Source organism: Opisthorchis viverrini, assembly GCF_000715545.1.
Source record: "Opisthorchis viverrini unplaced genomic scaffold opera_v5_259, whole genome shotgun sequence".
Classification (NCBI taxonomy): Eukaryota; Metazoa; Platyhelminthes; class Trematoda; order Opisthorchiida; family Opisthorchiidae; genus Opisthorchis; species Opisthorchis viverrini.
The window spans coordinates 18,965-40,780 of NW_008751914.1; the positions used below are offsets into that span (position 1 = coordinate 18,965).

Consider the following 21,816-nt stretch of genomic DNA (forward strand, 5'->3'; position numbering starts at 1 on the left):
TGCCTCGTTGCAGGTTTGTGGACACCAACCCACACGAGCTATGGTCCTGAGACAACGATTGTCGAAGACGTCTCAGTTCCGTTGCTCAAACATGCTTTCCGGCGTTCGTCATATTACGTAATGGATCACGCAATCAAATAAGAATGGAGTTCGTGGGAACCCCTAGCGGGCACCGCTTTGTGTACGGAAGCGTTTGGAAAGTTCTCTGTATGCTCTCACTCCTAAAAGTCTGAGAATACAAAGAGCTCATTATGTCCACGAACTTCCGGGGTATTCCTTGATAGACAAGCATGTTAAGAACATGTCAGTCGACTGAGCCCAATGCACCTGGTAACCCCGGAATACTAAAATTTTATGTCGTCACGTATGACACTGTACTGGCACCCGATGGAGTGTAAAGATTTGGTTATCCTCACCCCTACCGGGCCGGAACACCTCTTGTTGCTGTCGAGTGAGTGTTTCACGAGCCACCATAAGGTGACGAAGCACAAGTGAAGCCAGCAGTCTCGCTACAACGGGGGTTATGCTGATCCCCCAGTGGTTACGACACCCAATGCGAGTCCCTTTTTTAAAATGGGCACTCTCATCGACTCTCCCAAGTTGTCTGGAACAGTCTCCTTTTCCCAAATGCAGGCAAACAGATTAGATAAGCGCCGACTGAAAATTCCACCTTCGCCATTGAACAATGTGGATGTTAGATCATCTGGACCTGAAGCTCGGTGGCGCTTGAGAGAACATATGCAGTCGTAAACCTCTGAGGTGATTCCACGTTCATCGTCCAGGGTTCTACGTCAACTCTGGGCTCCATATGAGTGGCAGCTGATGGCACCGTAGTTCGAAATATTCGGCCCATCGGTCGAGGCGCTCTTTATTCAAGATAGTCACTCCTTTCTGATCCTTGATAGTTTCACTCACAGGAGGTCTCCTTGGGCCGGTCGCGCAGATCAACTGAAATAATCTTCGGACAGTACCGGCTTTCTGGACCTCTTCCATTTCCTTGGATTTCTGTGTCCAACAGACTTCACGCGCACTTTCACTTGATATCTGATAATTCGTCGCACGAGGTTATGTTCGGGACCAGCTGGGATATTCCTCCCATATTTAAAGAATGCTAGTATTCGGTCTGATATCCAGCGCTCCCATTTGGCCCACCTGGCATGGTCAAATCTTTAGGAACTGAGTTTCAGTCAGTATAGTTTGCAGAATCATTGCAACACGGAAGCCCGACCACCACGGTCGGGTGACAGCTTTTTGTCGCTCTATGGCTTTAGGCGTCCTCCATGTGCTTTGAAATCCGCTTTTAGGACTATATGTGAACTGTTCGTGGTGGGAAAGCGGGCTATCAGTTCTCCATAGAAGACGTCTTTCAATGAATCGAAGCTACTCTTCTTTGGTGCATAAATGGATAGGATTAGCAGAGCGTATTCCAACCACTGCCAGTTTTTATCGAAATGAAAAGTCGGACAGAACAGAGTCGGTCGTTTGCAGGTATACAGTCAAGCAATGAAACCTCAGTTTGTGAACTTAAGCCTATATCAACACCGGTTGAATCCGGTGCAACAGCTTCAGGATTTCCGGAAGGTCTGCACAACACCTGTCTTGGATCCTGTATTCGATTTCCAGAGATGCAGCGGAGACGCATCAATGGATATAAGCGGCGGCATGCAGCATGTACATTTTCCAGGGGCCTTAGTGACGTAATTAAGAGAAATTTTCAAGTGAGATAGCATGGGAGTTCAGAGGTAACAGTGAAGAAACATAAAATGCATGTGATGCATGCCGTGAAAGAAGTCGTTTATCCGCCTTGTTGTATGTAGCGAATAATGTGACCGGGCTGATTAAGTATGAAGGTCCTTTTACTTTTGTATTCCATGGCTTTGTGGGGGTCTGAGATAATGCCATAGTGACCAGTCTTAGACAGGATGACGATTAGAGTCGTCAACCATAGCTTTTAGCTCGAAAGCCCGACCGCAAGGTAGTGATTGTCGACGTGCTACTATTCGATTGCCTCGAATTTTTAGGGGACTATCCCACTTCTTCCAACCCCAAACCTGGAGGGCCAGGGGACTTCAGACCTCTATTCACTTAATAATCTGATTGAAGAATGGTCACCCTCCAGTACCGAGGTATGTAAACCGTTGCACTATGAGGTTCAGTCTCTCCGCCACGGCAATCACCCCAGGAGCCTGATGCCATGAACCGCTAATTTCTATAATTCGGGTGGTGAGCGACGGTGTAAACAACTCGCCACGTCTGAAGCACTTGAAACATATGCACATTCGTTTTTTTTGTTTATAAAGAAGTCCAACTCATGTAGCATAAACGAAAAGATGCTCCTGTGGGCGGGCTCAAGCTCCCAACCACTCGTTCCCTGCCATACGCAAGCGGAAGTCCATCAAAGGTACCATGTGGTGAACCGTTCAACTTGGACTCGGGATGGTCATCAAAGGCGATACTGGAAATTTTTTATACAACAAAACCTGCGACTTGTGACATCTCTTGCTGTTGACACTGAGATTGAAAGACTTCGCAAAACCACTATGGGGTTATTAACTGACTGCAGTAGGTTCGTAGTGGAACGCCTCACAAAAAACTAATAGGTTATAAGCCGGATCCACCTGATCAGCACGTAGGGCCTGTTAGATTAAGGAAAATGGTCTGGCACTATGTACGCCTGTTTCACGTCTACCCAAAGGAACCTGGAGAGGACTGGTCATGACGTGGCAACGCGAGATGAAAGCTGCTGTCAACCAACTAAACTGCTCGATTTTTGTCTTGCAAGTTTAACCTACCCATTTTCGAAGCTATCATAAAGTCCCATATGAATCGGTAAATGAACCAAATTTTGGTCAAGTAAATCCCCAGAATGAGCTTTAGATGACCCTAATATAAGTAACAGGCTAAAAAATTATGGGTCCTTGACTGTCGGATGTGTTTTCTTCATCGTTTATAATTGACTTTATGCTAATTCCGGACCGTTATACCTACTATCATTTAGTTAGAAATTTCATGCTACCAAACAATGGATAACGTGACTAGCGGTAGCGGATTTCTGTGGACTCTAATAGGTCTCATTGTACATGTTCTAATTACATTCATGTACCTCGCAATTTGGCTGTTGACTGCTACAATGGCTCTTCTTATTCCATGAATCTAGACTTCGTGTACTTTGAAGTTTCCGCATCGGCACCCTATCAAATTAGAAAAATTGAAGAACTCAATAAAGTAAGTACTTCACTCGATAGTCCGTCACCATTACTTCCCGCAGACATCCACAGGTGCCGTCGAAGCCAAAGTTGTTTGTTTCTATCGCCGGCGCGACTTATCCGTCAATCTAGTACAATTGGCTGATAAACACCAAAGTATGTCTTGAACTCCACTTTTCTTTAACCAGAACTATTTCAATAGAAGACCTGTCCACTACTACTGATAATAGTACACAATCAGACATCCCCCAGATTCGCCACCGCGAACTATTTTTATCTCGTCAGTTAGAAACGCTACCCGCCACGCATATCCGCGGAAAATGTACAGTCACGCTGCACAATGACACCGAATCATGTTCCACCTACCTATCTAAGGATGACTCCTTTTTCTTCCAACTGGTCTACGACCCCGTACAAAAGACCTGTACAGTCACCTGCACAATGACACCGAATCATGTTCCACCTACCTATCTAAGGATGACTCCTTTTTCTTCCAACTGGTCTACGACCCCGTACAAAAGACCTTGCAAGCCGATCGAGGGACCATGCGAGAAGGCCCGGAGTATCAGGCAGATGTCCCAAATTACCAACCGCCTCCTAAAGGTAAGCCTTCTGTGTTCATAAACCACTCTGTCACATTTTTGATGCACCACAATTTACTGATCGATCCTCTGTGTACCATGGTCTTCCCCTATTCACCGGCGACCCTCTTTTGTTCTCATCAGTGATTAATGTTGACACACAGCTGATTTGAGACCGCCCAATTCATGTTGTGGAGGCACCTCTTCTGGCCGCAGTCTGTCCTACCGACGGACAACAGTGAGACACTGGTATCGATATCACTGAAGATGCACTTGTTTGCTAAAGGGCAACTCGAAGGATGCTATTCTTGCGGCTTTCCATTGACAGTACTTTGTTTGTCGAGGTCCCCTCCGCATCCAAACAATGAAGGATTATTGAAGAAATTGAGATTGTATTCGAAAACCTTATGTTCGTGTCGTTGTACCTTTCCACTGTTTGACTGACCTTTCTATGAACCTTTGGTGGCCACCACACCAAGTTGACCCTCGTTTTTCTGGATAATGTTATCGAATTGCGGAAATAACTTAATCCGTTCACGTGTGCCATAATGTTTCACTGGTGATGGTGTTACAGTTAACTTTAAAGCCTATTGCGCGCTTCCTACCTCGAATCTTCGTGTCCGTCACTTATGTGTGACCCCGTATCCTAAAGAGGCCATGTGAAAGAATAGGTTCTGTGCTCAATTATGCTGGCTCAGTTCTCGTAAGATGCATCCTAAGTACTTTATTTCCGTTATACGTTTCCACTTATGTTTGGTCGGCTCACTCAGTAGTCATGCCATTTATCGTTCCAGTCTTTCCTCAGGTGTTTTAATCTCCTACTAATGATATTATTACTAATATCGCCGTGCCTGTCAATAAAGTTGTTTGCTGACTCTTGAGTTCGTCGTCTGACCGAGTACTAATCGCAGGCAGACTGGCTACACATAGCCGCACTACCTCGGCCGCATACTGACACACAGACGCATCCCACCGTGTCTACCGCGGTCGATCGATCGCGCGTCCATCGCCTGCTTCTGTTAATCGATTCACGCACGTGCCTGTGCGTGTCCTGTTATCAATGATGTGTTGCAAGTTGCCGTTTTCAGTAGACCTGCATGTGTGTATGCGTGTACGTGTGTTTACTTGTTTTCAATCGATACGTTCGTCACGCGACCAGTTGGTGATGTAAACTCGTTCTATCAGTTTCGGTGGCAGTTGATTTCATCTCTTGTGCACGATTGACTCCTGAGTTGTCATCTAGGCTCACTGTCAGTCGGTAAGGGCCTTCTGCCCCCCCCCCTCTAAAGAAGGAAACCAAATCGAATAATTGCGACTGAAATCCCCCAAACACTGACACCACCCAATGGCGTTAGGTGGGAATCTCTGCTGTTAACCTATCCAGATACACTGACCCACATTTTTGTGATGCACATTTAAATCTGGTGGACAGTCCTTGATTCACCTTCTCTTCCTCCTCCGTTTCGTTCAACTACTTCGTACTTCTCACCTATTATTCGTTCCACTAATACCTTGAACAGATTTTGATGAGGAAGATAAACATCGCGAAGAACTGCGGTGGATGCCCAACTCGAACCTAACTCTAACTTAATCCGTTCACGTGTGCCATAATGTTTCACTGGTGATGGTGTTACAGTTAACTTTAAAGCCTATTGCGCGCTTCCTACCTCGAATCTTCGTGTCCGTCACTTATGTGTGACCCGTATCCTAAAGAGGCCATGTGAAAGAATAGGTTCTGTGCTCAATTATGCTGGCTCAGTTCTCGTAAGATGCATCCTAAGTACTTTATTTCCGTTATACGTTTCCACTTATGTTTGGTCGGCTCACTCAGTAGTCATGCCATTTATCGTTCCAGTCTTTCCTCAGGTGTTTTAATCTCCTACTAATGATATTATTACTAATATCGCCGTGCCTGTCAATAAAGTTGTTTGCTGACTCTTGAGTTCGTCGTCTGACCGAGTACTAATCGCAGGCAGACTGGCTACACATAGCCGCACTACCTCGGCCGCATACTGACACACAGACGCATCCCACCGTGTCTACCGCGGTCGATCGATCGCGCGTCCATCGCCTGCTTCTGTCAATCGATTCACGCACGTGCCTGTGCGTGTCCTGTTATCAATGATGTGTTGCAAGTTGCCGTTTTCAGTAGACCTGCATGTGTGTATGCGTGTACGTGTGTTTACTTGTTTTCAATCGATACGTTCGTCACGCGACCAGTTGGTGATGTAAACTCGTTCTATCAGTTTCGGTGGCAGTTGATTTCATCTCTTGTGCACGATTGACTCCTGAGTTGTCATCTAGGCTCACTGTCAGTCGGTAAGGGCCTTCTGCCCCCCCCCCTCTAAAGAAGGAAACCAAATCGAATAATTGCGACTGAAATCCCCCAAACACTGACACCACCCAATGGCGTTAGGTGGGAATCTCTGCTGTTAACCTATCCAGATACACTGACCCACATTTTTGTGATGCACATTTAAATCTGGTGGACAGTCCTTGATTCACCTTCTCTTCCTCCTCCGTTTCGTTCAACTACTTCGTACTTCTCACCTATTATTCGTTCCACTAATACCTTGAACAGATTTTGATGAGGAAGATAAACATCGCGAAGAACTGCGGTGGATGCCCAACTCGAACCTAACTCCTTCTGAGATTGACTCATATCTTTTGTTAACCCGTTCCCTGGGCACGCTCGGTCGGGCCTACTATCCGGCAAGTAGCCTTCGACAACCAACCGTAGCAATGTCCGCGGCTGCTGCTGGCCGTGACTCCACATTACAGTTCGCTCTGGACACGCTACACTCTGCCAATTACGATGTCTCTCGTGCGTTACAAGCACTCACCCCAGACGGTCAGCCTGTCGTCAAACTGGACGAAATGGAGTCGTGGTCTGCGAGTGAAGGAAACTTGTTTGAGGAGGCGCTAGAGAAGTACGGCAAGTGCTTCTATGACATCCAGAGTGACTTTCTGCCATGGAAACATCCAAAGGTAAGTTTCTGGGCAGGTGTACTTTGTCGACTGCTTGGTAATTGAGTCCGGTCTGCTGGCTTCACTTGTGCTTCGTCGCCTTATGGTCGCTCGTGAAACACTGACTCGATAGCAGCAAGCAGGATTCCAGCCTAACAGGAGTTAGGTTGACCAAATCTCCACACACCGTCAGGCGCTAGAACGACGCCATACGTACAAACGGCCCAGAATTTTGGCATTCCTAGGTTCCCAACATACATTCGACTCAGTTGACTGATGTGTTCTTAACGTGCTTGCCTATCAAGGAATGCCCCGGAAGTTTGTGAATTCTTTGTATCTCAGACTTCCGACGAGTGAGAGTATACAAAGAGCTGTCCAGATGTTTCTGTACACAAAGCGATGTCCGTCATGGGTGCACACTCTCTCTATTCCTATCTAATATTTGATCGATAAAATAATAAGACGAACAATGTAATGTTTGCAAAATCCTGGTGTTCAAATAGCCTCCGATGAAACCATTACCAATGGTTCTCGTCTTCGAAGAGAAAGAGAAGGCGCAAGTGTTTTTGGATGAACTGACCAAATTCGTCCCGTCCCTTGTCATACGCTTCGCACCCTGAAAATTTAAGGTCCTGGACATGCAGTCACCGAACGCGTCACTTACAATCCAGGGAGAGGCACTGAAAGTTGTGGTGCCTTTTACCGATCTTGGAAGTTGTATTAGTTATGATTTTAGTGTAACAGATGAGATCAATGCACGAGTCTGCGAGGCTCGGGCCGTGTTTGCTATGGCGTCAGATCGTTGTATCCCTAAATCTCAATAGACCTGTGTGTCGGGCTACATTGTGGGCTGTTTTGTTGTATGGCCGTGAGATCGCCTGTTTGAGCAGCGGAACTGAGACGTCTTCGACAGTCGTTGTCTCAGGACCATAGCTCGTGTGGGTTGGTGCCCGCGAATCTGCAACGAGGTAATTAAAAAGTGAGTTTTCGGTTGTGCAACAAGAGCTTCCAGTGGAGAATGTGTCCAGCACCGGAAGCTTGGTCGGTCAGGCCATGTATTGCATAAGCCGAAGCATCGTTTGTCGAAGAGGGCGCTGTTTTCCGGGTCCGCTTCAAAGTGGCAGAAGCAGATAGGTGGCCAACCCTTGACCTGGTAGAGATTACGAAACGTTTGGGTGCTGTAGTTAGTACTTGCAGGTAGTACTTGTAGGTAGTACTTGGATGGGGACCGTGTGATCCCCACTGCTTTTGGTTGGAGACGCTGCAAGATATGGTCGCTCATCGATGTTACTGGCATTAGTGTTGTCAGTTTCCATCCAGATTTCCTGCATGAGTGTTTGGAGGTGTAGGCACCTCGGAATGATTATGGTATGCTAGCGTGAAATCCCTTTGCCACCCACTTTTATTATTTTATTCACAATGAGGCTTTCAAGTAAACCATCGTTGTAAGACAGCAAGGCATTTTCGTTCAACACTGATGTCATGCTGTGGATGAACATACTTGATGATTATGATTATGGTGATAATGTTGATTTGAATTCGATTATCTCAGCGCTTGACGTTTTTGGTAGGTCATGCCTCTTCCAGATGCTTTGAAGAATTTTCTTTTTTCGAATTCTTTTGCCAGCATGCCAAGACTTTTTCTCGAGGTATTGACTTGTTCCAGTTCAGCCTCAGAGGAGTGAATCGCATAGTGGTGTGACCAGTCCGTCATTTTTACGGGCCCTGTCCCAGTCGACCCGGCAGTGTTAATATTGACCCGACCCAGTTGAAATTCATCATTATCCAGATCATGAACCGCTGGATAGTTGCGACCCGCAGAATGTTGAAACGAAGTATGCATGCAGGGCCGTCCTATTTGGGTTGGTGCTACATACTTAGGGAGGCTCTGAAAAGTGCTACACATGCGGTTCTACTCATCACCAGAAACGATCCATTTGGCGCGTTCGTTGTTGATCGGAATGAAGACCGCAGAATGTCTCCATTTTTTTCGAGAGATTGTTGCGAGATTCCTCTGGAAGCCATCCGTGCGAATCTTACGTATTGCAACCGTCTGTGCCCGCCCATTTGTCGTAAGACCTGTACAAAGGGTATCCCAGTATGGTTTCCGTAGGTGGACCGGAGACCGGACAATAACGGATAAGCTGATGAATTAGTTTCCCGTAAGTTTGTTTGGTTCAGATCCGAACTAGAGATAGCTGAGGGATTGTCGCACGAAAGGAGACTTGAATAAACAGTCTAGGTGTAGATGGGCCAAACGAATAAACGCAATAGCGTTGCCGTGTTCGTAAGCTCTTCCAACCATTGTTGAAGCAGATATCCCCACGGAGCGATTCAGCGCAGCAAAGAGCGACAGTTAATTTTTTTAGTGCTGAATTTTTAGGTTTTATGCAGAACACCCATTTGCGATGCGTTTCGTGAACCGAGTGTCACGTACCGTACAAATTACAGGGCCAGAACTCTGTGGCCAGTCCGTTGAAGGAATCCATCCTTATTGTCCAAAGCCGCGGGGTAAACTTGGACGAATCGAGCCCGGCGTCCTCAATCTACAAGCCACCTTGTCGGCCTGTAGTATACAGACGACATTGTCTTAGTTTTTGAGAAAGAGCAGGAAGTGTAATCAATGCTGGGATGACCAAGGTCATCGAATGCTCCGGCATGTGCTTCACCCTCACAAAGTGCAAATTCATACTGCGGGACATACAGTGTTTGCGCATGCCTGTAGGAATTCAAGGAGTGGCACTGGAATTTATGGAACACTATACATATCTCAGAGGTCGCTTTAGCTCTGACGGTTGTGCGACATACAAAATCAATGCACGAATTTCGAAGTCCAGATTGTGTTTGCAAATTCGCGTCACTTGTGGTGTCAAAAAGGTATCTTCTCACTGGGTCTTGAAGGACAAGCGTATCAGACTACGGTGTGCATTTCAACCATCTGTCGGGTTCTGTAACTAGTCACAATATCAAAATGATCCTCCCCAAGGAAGATAGCCACCTGGAAATACGTAGCCTTAGCTCTTCTGTGGCGTTTTTCCCGGATGCTAAATCAGCTGCATATTTTTAACTGTTTAGAGCTTCCTCTGGTTGTTGCGTTAGCGACGGACGATGTCTCCTCGACTGGTGACGAAACGCTTGCAAGCCACTGGTTAGGCGCGGTGAACAGATCGACGGTCATCTGATCAACCACCCGTTAAGACACTCGAACTACCAATATTTCGACACACTAACAACAGAAAGGGTGATACAACTGATTGGTTATTTGTCTTTTGTCAACCTCCACAGAGCTTGATCGAATTCTACTACATGTGGAAAACAACCGATCACTACATTCAGCAGAAACGGCTCAAGGCGGCTGAGGCAGAACACCACCTGAAACAAGTGTACATTCCAAATTACAATAAGCCAAATCCTGCTGTATTGTACCCGGCCTCTGCCGAGCACCAACCCAGCAACTGTGAAGGTTGCAAAGCCGCCTCGTCCTCACAGTGGTACGCCCTGGGACCCGCGACATCACCACTTAAAGTCTGCACGGATTGCTGGAATTATTGGAAACGGTATGGTGATCTGAAGTCCGCCTCTATACTTGGTAAGTACCTGTTCCTTAAGGCTACACTTGGTGGTTTCAGATGTTTGCATTGTACTTTATAGTGACTGACTCAAGTTGTTTCACTCCTTTTACTTTCACAGACCGCGCCACTGTGCTTCTATCCCCTCTAATGCATATAACGCTTCTGCAATATTCGGTGCCAACTGAGCTTTTGATTAATCACTAACCAAGGAACTGCAGAGCAACTAGCTTATCGCCTCGTGTCAGCACTTTACTAACTGTCTAAACAACCTCCATCGTAAATCGATACTGGATGGTGTCCGTGTCGGCCCCGAATTAAAGTAAACCACCCCGAGTAGACGGATTAGCGGCGCACCAGCTGCGGGTCACGGGAAGCTTGATCCTGATTGGTCTGAATTCGGACCAATCATAATAGGGACTTTATCCCGCCGCCTCTTTCCCTACCAGTCGTAGCTCGACCCTGTGGAGAATTCTTTAGTGGCTCCATCAACACGACTGTCATCTCCCAAAGTGACAGCCTCAATCTACGTGCCTTTTAAAATACCACGGTGGATGAAACAGCAATCCAAGGACTAGCACAGAAGTCGACGGTCCTATTGCCGACGTTCCCGGGAAATATACTGATTGCTTGCGAATGTCACCGTAGAGCAGATCAACAGAGAGGATATTGTAATGACCTGGATTCTTCAGCTTACAATGTAGATGTGATTAGGGAATGTTTAGAATACTGTATCGTCAGAATCCAAAGCCATATTGAGGGAAATCTAACCAACCTCTAAATCAGCCGCCCTAGCTGGACGGTATTTTAGCCGTTAATCCGTGAGGATATCGGCTAGAATTTCCCTCAATATTTATGAAGGGCGCACCGACAGCGACTCTCCAATAGGTATGAAACAAATAGGTTTCCCAGCCATTGCTTTATAGACTGAAGCTGGGTAGTTTGGCTAAGCATTTCTCTCAGGAACAGCCGCTAAAATATTTTGCACCTGACTCGAAGGATCCATAAGGAAAGGGTTGGCTGGCGCATCGTCTTAAACGATTTTTCCAAATTTCATTCCGCTTAATTGGCTATACAAAGACAAGTAGTCATGTTCTTCCACTCAGTTTGCAAATTCTTCGTAGAAGTTCGTTCGTATCGAGTTTACAATGCTGCGGTGCGCTCCATATTACTATATGGATCAGAAACCTGGCCGTTGCGCGCTGAGGACGTCAAAAGACTTTCAGTGTTTGACCATCGATGTCTTCGGAGCATTGCCCGAATCTGGTGGGAACACCGGATCAGCAATTCTGAAATACGTCGAATGGTATTCGGGAGAAATAACTCACCCTCGATAGACGAACTGACCACACTGCATAGGTTGCGCTGGCTTGGCCACGTGTCGCGTATGCTAGTCGACCGACTTCCTCGAAGGGCTCTTTTCGCCCAACCATATGAAGGGTGGAAGAGAGCCAGAGGCGGTCAACCAATGACTTGGCAGCGAAGTATGAAAGCCGTTACCAGCAAACTCAGCTGCGCTGGTCACTGCCGTCTTCCTGGATGAGGACCCTGAGACGGTCCACATCAATGGCTAGAGACATTGTCAGATATGGCCCAGTCGCGCCCTCAATGGCACTCATGCATCCAAGCTATTGCCTTCAATGCATAGCTCCTTTTCCAACCCTCCCTTCACTTGACAGCCCACTGACAGTGCTGGATTTATGCACCAATTTATCAGCTCCCGCCTGCAATGCGCAGCTACCTACCCCTCCCCCCCCAAATCATCGGTGAACGAAACTGCGGTAGCTACAACCACTGTACGATGAGTACGCGGTTATTACAGCTGACATTGATGAATGATGGTGATGTATCGTTTGTAACGACGGTTCTAATACTGCTGTATCAATAGAAACATCCCACGATGGGTTTTCCCTGGAGATCTGATCCAGCTGGGTTATTGACATGATAACAAACCAAATAATTGTAAAAATGTATACCAGAAGGGAACATCTGACTACTGTTTTCAAATAATTAGTAATTAGACGGTGGAACGTTCACAATGTTGAACTTCCCATTATCACCCGTTCTACAAGGACATTCTCCAAAGGGGCAGCAGTTGGGACAGATGTGCCCGAAACGATCAGTCGTTGTGTGTAGAGGAACCAATGGCGGTGCGATTAGCCCCACTTCGTGGATCGTAGACGTGATGGCTGTGTGCAGAAACTTTTCGAAGACCCTGCGTGTTTGACCGTCGATACCTCTGAAACATTACCCGGATCTGCCACTGTACATCAGATGATCTTCAGGAAGGATGAATCTTCATCAATAGATCATCTGTTCACACTCCATAGGTTACTCTGATTAGACCATGTGCTTTTTTGTGTCGAGGGACCGTTCGCCCAACGATGCGTTGGATAAAGACAACTCAGCCACGTTGGCAACTACCGTCCCCCTGGAAGGAGACCCTGAGGTGAGGTGAACCGACGGTTAGTGACCTTGACAGACAGCCCTGTAAGGCTGTAAATGGCAGTCCTACATCAACGCCATTGCCGCCGTGGCTTGTCTGTCTCACTTGCTTCTCTATCAGACAAATCGATGTCAATGAGCTGGTTGGGTCATCGTCCGTAACGGGCGACTTTCTCGTTCTCCTTATCCTTGGGAAAAGTAACTTTGACAGCTGAAAACGCGGTACATTAATACGTGTTTGATGGCGGAATAACTGATAGATAAAGCGTAAGACCCAGTGCATCCATCTGTGTTGCTAGGCATAAGAATCACATTACATGATCTTCAGAACAATGACACGTGCTGAGTTAGGATATCTAGTCTAGCTCTATTGCTGAATTTAGTCGATGGAACCTAAAGGTCTCAATCAACTCTTCCGCCTCCATGTCTTATGGTGCCGAGTTGTTCGTCGTGAGCACTTATTCAACAGATAAGTATCCTCATCACTTGATTTCAGGATGTAGTAATACGACCTCCTATACCGCATCAGTCTGGTATCCAGCGCCGATATGACCTTAACTGCTGGAACGCAGTTGGGCGACATGATGAGAAAGCGCACACTAACTTGGACTGCAACGATCGATCGAATCATATGATGGTCGCATTGTGGTATGCCTAAAGAAGTGCAAATTGTCTGGCGTGAAAAGGTCCCAGAAGACCTTCAGTTTGGTAAACAATCAGATGCATTTTCAAGTCTCTGCGGAAGCGTGTAATCTGGATGCTTTCGTTGAGAAGTCGAACATGTCACAGTCGTGAGGTTGTAACTTCCATCCGGTCTTTCGAACAAGTGGATTTTTACGTTCAATCAGACACTATTAGTGATGTTTTACTCACGCTTCATAGGCTGCGCTGATTGGGACATGTAGTTCGCATTCCAGAAGACTGCCTGCCTCGCAGAGCTCATTTCGCCCAGCCCTTTACTTAGTGGAAGCGACCTGCAGGTGGACAATGTACACTCTGGCAATAAAGTACGAAAACACTAACTAGTTAACTTAGTCAGGTGGGCAACTGCCGCCTCCCTGGATGAGGACCCCGAGACTCAAGTCACCATTGGTTAATGACATTGGCGGAAATGGACCAATCGCGCAGTCAGTGGTGCTCGTGAATCAAAACTATCGCCTTCAATGCGTAGCTACCCAATTTCTGAACAAACTGAGCATGCCTTCGCCCCCAATGCTTGGTTTTCGGTGATCGAAACTGTAGCAGTTGGAACCAATGTGCCTATGGCACAATCTATAGGTGGTAAATTAAATTGATTGATTGATTAGTCATGTTAGACGAGTTGGATGATAGAAACAACCTAGTATGAGCAATATATAAGTTGACCTTTGATCCAGCATTCTGTAATGCGGGAAGACTTGATACAATGCTCTCTTTCTGGAAAATTTCCACTCCTATCGAAGAAACAATTTTGGAGGCACCGAATTCTCCCCTTTGCATTTTTCTTTCGACGAACTAAAGAGGGAAACTGATTCATTCCTTCAAACGAAGATTCTTCATGCCATTGATCTAGTTTTTAGTTGACTGTCCTCTTCGAAACAGCTTAGGCACATCGATGAATCAATTCACCACACCAGTTTACACTTGATTTAACAACTGTGTACCCCGCAGTTCGTTGGAAGATCCACCGCTTGGTGGATAGCAAAAAAGCTGACGGATAAAATAAAATGACGCTACTGACTTCCCGATAGTTATCACTGTTTACACTGTGACAAGTTATCTTGATCGGTTTGCTCGACCAGATGAAGACCCTCAATTTCCAACGGCCGAGATTACGAAACCAAACTACCGTTATACAGGTCCGCCACGTTAGCTAGTGTGTCACTCTCTGTCATGCACGAGTATCGGACACCTGGAACACTGAATTCATGGCAAATGTAGACTTATGCCCCATTCTCATGAAGTCTTTTTGTGACAGTATAAGCGAAGACGGGAGAGGAGAAATGTACTCACAAAACCCCGCATTGTAGATGTCTCCTCGATTGGGGACGAGACGTTTGCAATCTAACTGCCAAGCTTGGCTTACAGACCAGCAATTACAGGTAGGGTTTCTGGATACTCGCCTCGTAGCACTGCTCAGCCCGTCATGTGGGTCTATCTCAGAGGAGTCCCTCTTGAGGTGAAAGATAACTACATTAGTTTTTCACATCGGTTGTGTTCTATTTAACCTGCTCCATTCTTTAGCCATTATGTATAATAAGCTTCGCCTACCTGATAAGTCCCAAGAAGGGCGAAACCGATCGCGGGCAGTCGAAGATTTTTCAGCAATCTTGTGAGTAGTGTGTTACGTCTAGGCAGACAAGCTGGGTAGTTTGCGATCCACTGCTCTGGTGTGTCAATTATTCCCAATCGCACCCTAGGAGTTCCAACATGTCTCTGTTGCACGGATTAACTTAGCTGTAGTGTTGATGTTTTGTGACACATATCTGAATCCTGATACAACCAGACGCCGCATCACATCATCTTTTACTGGTAAGGTTATTCTTTGTTTCCTGTTCAATCAGATTTTTGGGGCCTACATTCCTAGATCATCGGCGAACGAAATTGTATCAGCTGTAAACGCTCTACAACATGTACGCGGGTTTTAAAATTGAAGGTCATGAGAGTTGTGGGGACACTTTTCACATGGAACCTCTAAAAACAGCATTCCTCACCGTATCTTACCGTATCCAGAGATGATGGATGAAAAGGTCATGCTCCTTCGTGATTACTTTTATTTGAAACCTGACTGAGTTGATGGAATGATTGTTGTTTCTGTTTTGGTCGTTGTTGTCATGTTCGTTGAGTGTAATCATGACCAACAAGTTTATTGTGCGCTGGGTAGTCCATCTGAGTGTTAGTCATACTTTGAGAACTATGACGACAGTGTACACCTCGCTAGTACAGGTCGTTAGTGGTATGTATGTAAGGGTCACACATTCCGCTCTATCCAACATAGTCCAACCACACGCCAACCGCAAGTACGTTGACATTCCACTGTTTGTTTATGGCGCTGTCACTCGGTGACTGCTTTTTATTTCTCTCGGTTCATTTATCCATCGCCTGATAGTCATGAGGGAACCACGCAACACAGACCAGGCTGTGTCACGCAATAGAAAAGCCGGAACTCAACCTTCAGCTGGGGACGTTTCAGGCTGGTATGCCCTGCCGTGACCTCTGCGGTCCCCTCTATGTGAATGAGCTGTTTCGAGTGTTCGCTTAGAACCCTCTTACGTGAATAGCTCACCACTCCCATTCAGTTGCTACGCTTTTCCCCTCATTCATTACTTTCCGACAGTTGTGAGAGCCTAGGCGAACGTATTGACGTTGGACAGTACGGTATCTTCTCGAGAGAAGCCCCCGTGGGGGAAAGGGTGTGTTTGGTCACCCTCCGGGAAAATTTAACACCAAGTCATGTCTGATGGGGAATGTTGTTGTGGGCTCTCCAGGCAAGTGGTTTTTCCTCTGTGGGGTGTTGCTCTGTTCCGGTTAACTCTATTTTTGTGATTCTCCCACCGTGTTGTTGTTTGTCGTTTCTAGACCGGATGAATGATGCAACCGCAGCGTTACCGCCTTCTGACGTCAAGAAAGCAGATACATCAATGCAATCTAGCATAAGCACAACGAGCCTCATAACTTTAAACCGGCACTCCATCAGTGCGCCTCAGTCAAGTGTGGACAGTCCATTGTCCGGAAGAGTTCGAAACAACATCAGCTTTCAGTTTGTTGCGAGCCCTGTATTGCGCCTGTCCCGCCGTCTCCGCCCGGGTCCTTCTGGACCTCGAAAGCAGGCCCGCCAGCCATTCAAACGGTTGCACTCTTTGTCGACCCTCCAGTCTGAAGTGCAGTCACTCCTGCCCACGATGGATGCCAACACTCTGCAACGGTATAAACAACAGCTGCAGGCACGTTTGGCTAATCGCGATCCGAAATTCCAGGCGGTCATGCTGGAATCGCTCCTGACCCAGTTGTTTCCAGCTAGTCGCGGAGCAAAGAAGCTTCAGACGGAAGATGTCGATTCGAATACGAATACGAAACGACCCATTGGGGCTAAACAATCAACTAATACGTGAGTTAGCAATTTTTCCGATTGTTGATAGGTTGGCTGCGGTCGTTGATTTGTTCCACGGTCAAGATGCTGTCAAAGTGGTTTTGAGTTAGAAAACAACGATAGACTGTCATCCATAGGTCCACGAACGAAAGTGTGTTGAACGTGGGTTTGAGGTGATACTCGTTTGCCTACTTTACGGGAACGTCCCATTAAACGGCTGTTGGCGCCTTGCCGTGTATTTGTAACCTGTGGTCCACGTTGCACCCCGCGGTAGGTCAAACGTATGTCAATCGACCGTTTCGCCATGCCAACCGAACCAAACCTGTGGGGTCTGAAGCGAAATATGGCCTTGCGGATAGCACTGCTAACTGAATTTGATGGAGACGCCGCACCTGGCCTACTGTTGAGCTGATTCGGTGAACATCTAGTGTTTTCATAAGGGAAGCTACTCACAAGGTTGCTGAAAACTCTTCGACAACCCATGACCGGTTTCGCCCTTTTTGGGGCTCATCAGGTGGAATTCAGTTGAAAACCAACTTGATTTGCAAATGGGTGTATTTCTCAGGAATCTAGTGTTTTCCTTCATTGTCTACGGAAAGATGCGTTTTTGGGTCTCCTTACCTATTCGCTGGTCTGCCTGGTGACCAATCAGAGCAGATTCAAATACACACAATTGCTGGTTGCCATCAGCCTGTCATTACTTTATCTTTATCCTTATCACATCTTTTTAGCCACCGATTGACCTTAAAAAACCAAGTGCATCGATAGTGTGCAAGTGCAGTTAGCTGTTCAGTGTGACTGACACGGATTACCTGAAAATGTACCAACTTGTTCGCACCAAAAGCGTTTATACTTCCGGAACCAAAAAAACACAAAGTGATGGGGTGGATTTTATATGATATGTGATGCTCAAAAACTTGTCAAGTTTAACTATTCAGGTACTACCGTTTGGAACTGGCGTACCAGAAACTGCCCTTTTCAACGTCGCGACAAATTTTCTAGTTTGTCGTGATCTTAAAGAAGTTTATTCTAGTAGATTTCAAATGTGCCGAAAATGGACCGTATACCTTAATTTTTTTAAATGGGTTTAGATAAATGCTTCCAGTGTAGACAGACGCACCTGGACAACATAAAACTTACTACTTTCAGAGGGTATGTAGCCATGAGAAGCTTTCTTCAGGTTCATATCCCTCACTGCTACTCTCCAAGTGGTACCTCACAACTCGAGGTGGTTCAGTGGTCGAGGCCGAATATTCGTAGTTCGAACCCTACCTCTTCATCTCGACTGGTCCTATCTAGAATCGGGCAACCTGACAGTATCTCGGCCCCCGTTGTCCCTTCGCGTGGCATAGCAGCTAGACACCGAAAGGGTGCTGAGCTGAACCATACACCATTTACTATTCGGAACAGCAGCAGGCTAACAATCGGATCACGTGACTTAATCTCACATTGTTTTTCGATCGATCGTGGAAAACAGGGTGGAATGGAGCGCTTCGATGGTAACTCCAGTCCTCCAAAACCACCGTAGCATCAAAGAATCTTCGTATTGTTTTGCGGAGGTTGATCGATTACCAAGAAAAACGAATCCGTGAGGATCAAGCGGGGTTTCGTCCTGGTCGAGAGCGCATCGACGATATCTTGACCTTGAAAAAGATTTTTAAACAGCGCCTACCCTTCAGACGTCCAACTATGGTTGCTTTGTTTGTTTCTTATTCTGAAAATTGTCAACTTCTGTGTCTGACGGGAAATATGTCCCTTCTGAATTTTTGTCCTTTATAAGGACACTGTGTCCCAACTTCTGTTTGTAAGTACGAACATATTACAAGCTCTCGCCTAAGTTTACCACGTCCACTGGTGTAAGACGGGGTTGTCTTTCTCACCTTTGCCCTTCAAATGCCTCCTGGGTCAGAAACGTGGCCTTCGCGTGCATGGGATATAAAAAAATTCTCGGTGTCTCCGAGGCGTAGAACAGGTCTGGTTGAAATATCGGCGATGCTACGGTACTCCAGATGGTTTTTGGGAGAAGGAGCTCTCCCGCGATAGGTGAATTACTCAGGCTTCATAGGTTAGTTATGTATGTCAGAGGAGAGCCTACCTCACACAGCTTCTTTCGCTCAGCTCCGTGCTGATTAGAACCAACCGAGAAGTGGGCAGTGTACGATACGACAGTGAAGTATGAAAACACTATCAGCAAACCCAGTAGGGCTGACAACTGTCTCCCTGGATATGTACCCTGGGACTGGACTCACCGATGGTTAATGACTCTGTCCCCATCACGCAGCCAGCGGCGCTCGCTGTCGCGTTTCACGTTACCTCAGAGCAACGTACAGTGCGAACTAACTGATCATTCCACCGCTTAACTCCATAGCCTTCCCGTCTTCAGGTGACCGAAAGTGATAGCAGCTGGGACCCATGTTTTTTTGCTACATGGTTTATAGATAACAAGCTGGACAAAACTGGTTGCTGATGGCTCAGTTTCACTTAACACTGTTGGTTCACTATCGCACACTGGAACACGGGGATTGAAACTATCTGTTAGAACATGTACCATTTCCGATGAATGTGCGTTCAAGTCGCTCAGCCAGTGGTTGGATTGAAGTTTGAATCGATTTATGATCATGTGTCTTGCTGAATACCTGCTTTGATCTTATCACACCAACAATGTGTCCTTCAGTTCAGATACTTGGGACAAATCAAAAAGGACCGATTGTGTACCGCAATCGGAAGTCGAAATTCCTGTTACTGTGCGCTCTTCGCTAAAGTATACACACACCTTGTACGGTAATCGCGGGCTGCACGTTTACGTGGCACAACTCAATCGTTCGTCAAATTATTTTCAAGTCCTTCTCAAGATAACACATTTTTTGGCATTACCAGACGAGGCGTACTTTCCCATCCAATGAAGTAGGACTCGGCCACAGTAACATGGGTTGGAATGGTCGTTTGAGGTATGTGGAGTGCCCGTTGTCGCGTGTCCGATTGGCTTGACACGGTCGCAATGTCCCTTCCATTACCAGGCTTCGGTTATGGTCACCGTACTGCTATCTGTCCTTTTGTTTTCAAAGGCATACTTGTAACCCTTTGAAAAATTGCGGATGATGAACCGGCCTTGATACACTTCAAGGGCGATATATTAACTATCTACATTGTTCATCATGACAAATATTAACTAACTACATTGTTCATCATGACAAGAATACAGCGAGCCATCAGTAGGGCGCCAATGTGGAGTAGGGGTTCAAATACTAACTCAAATTCCCACACGAACGTTCAACTTCAGTCCATACCAGTGGTTGTCAGCCGACGTGAATTTTTATTTTGTGAAAGCGTAGATTGGAACCTAATAATCCCTTCGCAACTTACTGTCATGGCAGTTGTGTCCACTGATTCTCGAAAGATGTTGGTCGAAAGCAGCAATATCTGAGTCTGCGTGGAGTTTCGTATTAGTTTCCGGGGTTTAGTGCAATTTTGTGTTCACAACACGCGATGAAGTCGAACCTCACCCTGTTTCTGTTGCTTTCTAGCCCTGCTACAAAGTCCGTACCCGGGGAACCCCCGGTGATCGTGAACGGATTACCCGAGGTCGTGGAAAACGGTAGTCGAAAACGGCAAACCCCTCCGGTGGATGCACTGGAACTGAATAATCATGCTTTCGGTAAGTGCCATCTTTTCTCTTTCGGTTGCTTATACTGTCTGCAAATCGCTTGCTTATTTGCAACGCATCATCCTGACAGGTGTGTCACTGCTCTAATCGATTCTTTCAGCCACTGGCGCATTTATTTCGTATCCAGTGACCTTTTCTTTGTTGACGTGAACATAATGAATTTCTCCTATGTATGTCGAAAGTTCGCTTGTTCTCTTGTATCGATCGTTATCGCTTGTCTGGTTCCGCCAGCCTTGGGTATGCATTTTCACCTGAATCGTGTCATTATTTCCTATGGTTTTTGAAAAAGTTCAAACACATTGATTTTGGCTTTGTGGTGTACAATCCGCTTCGCAATTAGCCGAGATAACTCAGCTGTTAGGGTGTAAAGGTGCTGATTGGTGGGTCCGTAGTTCGACCCCAACTCTGACGTTTCGTTTGCCCCGTCTAGGCTTGAGTGACGCGGCAGCATGCGAGCTCTCGTGCCTTTTTCGGCTGGCATCGCAGCTAGGCACCGAAAGTGTTACAGCTGAACGGTCTTCTTTAGCCCACTGACTGACAGCTAATGTCGATTGTCACTCGGCTTCTTTAAAACGGTGGATTCGCAATCGTGGACGGCTGCGGCATTCGATACCATGTCGTCTCAGTGCGTAGTTTGATCGAAATCACTGTCTTACTGTCTTTGTTATATCTGCTGATTCGCCGGACTGTGGTATCTGCTACTGACCCGCTCCAGTGCCTAGTGTCGGAGGGAAAAGGACTCACGGAAGGGAACACAATAGCTATATTCCAAAAAAGTGGTTGCGAGAGCGCGGGTGCGAAAAGTACAACGGCCTCAAGCTATTTATTGAAAGGATACTGTCTGAACTTGGTCCAATGCTGACTCACACGGTTTGGCTGCGACTTGCTGCATATCGCGGTGGCGTTGTCTGACCTTGATCAACGCTGACTCGCACTGTCTGGGTTTGACACAAGGCTGTGACGCGCTGCATATTGAGGGGACGTTGTCTGTCTGGTCAACATCTAGCGGAGCTGAGAGTCTCGGTAGATTCCGGGCATTCAGTGGTTGCTTTCAGGAAGCTGACCTTCCTGATACCTCCCCCTTTTTGACGTTCAACATAAGATTTTCGACGCGGATCAAGTTGTAAAAGGTTCCACCCTTTTTCTGGTGCGACCGGTACGGCGTCATGGTTGCAGCAATGGATCTGTCTTGAGCGACACATGCGTAGCAGTGGCTGTAGGTGCTGGTCTTGGGAGATCAAAGGTTTCAAGCAGTAGGTTGAGGTCTAGTAACTGTTCTTCCGCCTTTGGGATCTGGCACTCAGTCGGCCGTAAT

General features: G+C 46.6%; 2 protein-coding genes across 2 annotated transcripts in view; one reads left to right on the top strand and one right to left on the bottom strand.

Annotated features, from left to right (window-relative positions):
- Positions 1–354: 354 nt before the first annotated feature.
- The window catches only part of T265_09123 (hypothetical protein), a gene marked incomplete at both ends in the record, with an annotated part of 36,869 nt that continues 15,407 nt past the window's right edge, over positions 355–21,816 (top strand). The window contains 8 exons of the mRNA XM_009175120.1: positions 355–451; positions 3,158–3,229; positions 3,364–3,809; positions 6,380–6,775; positions 10,040–10,343; positions 11,466–11,843; positions 16,327–16,855; positions 20,362–20,492. Of these exons, the coding sequence (XP_009173384.1) occupies positions 355–451; positions 3,158–3,229; positions 3,364–3,809; positions 6,380–6,775; positions 10,040–10,343; positions 11,466–11,843; positions 16,327–16,855; positions 20,362–20,492 (2,353 nt within the window). The remainder of the gene's footprint in view (positions 452–3,157; positions 3,230–3,363; positions 3,810–6,379; positions 6,776–10,039; positions 10,344–11,465; positions 11,844–16,326; positions 16,856–20,361; positions 20,493–21,816) is intronic.
- On the bottom strand, positions 8,298–8,597 carry T265_09124 (hypothetical protein; the record flags this gene model as incomplete). Its single annotated transcript, XM_009175121.1, has 1 exon — positions 8,298–8,597. The coding sequence occupies one exon, from the start codon at positions 8,595–8,597 to the stop codon at positions 8,298–8,300; it is 300 nt and encodes a 99-aa protein (XP_009173385.1).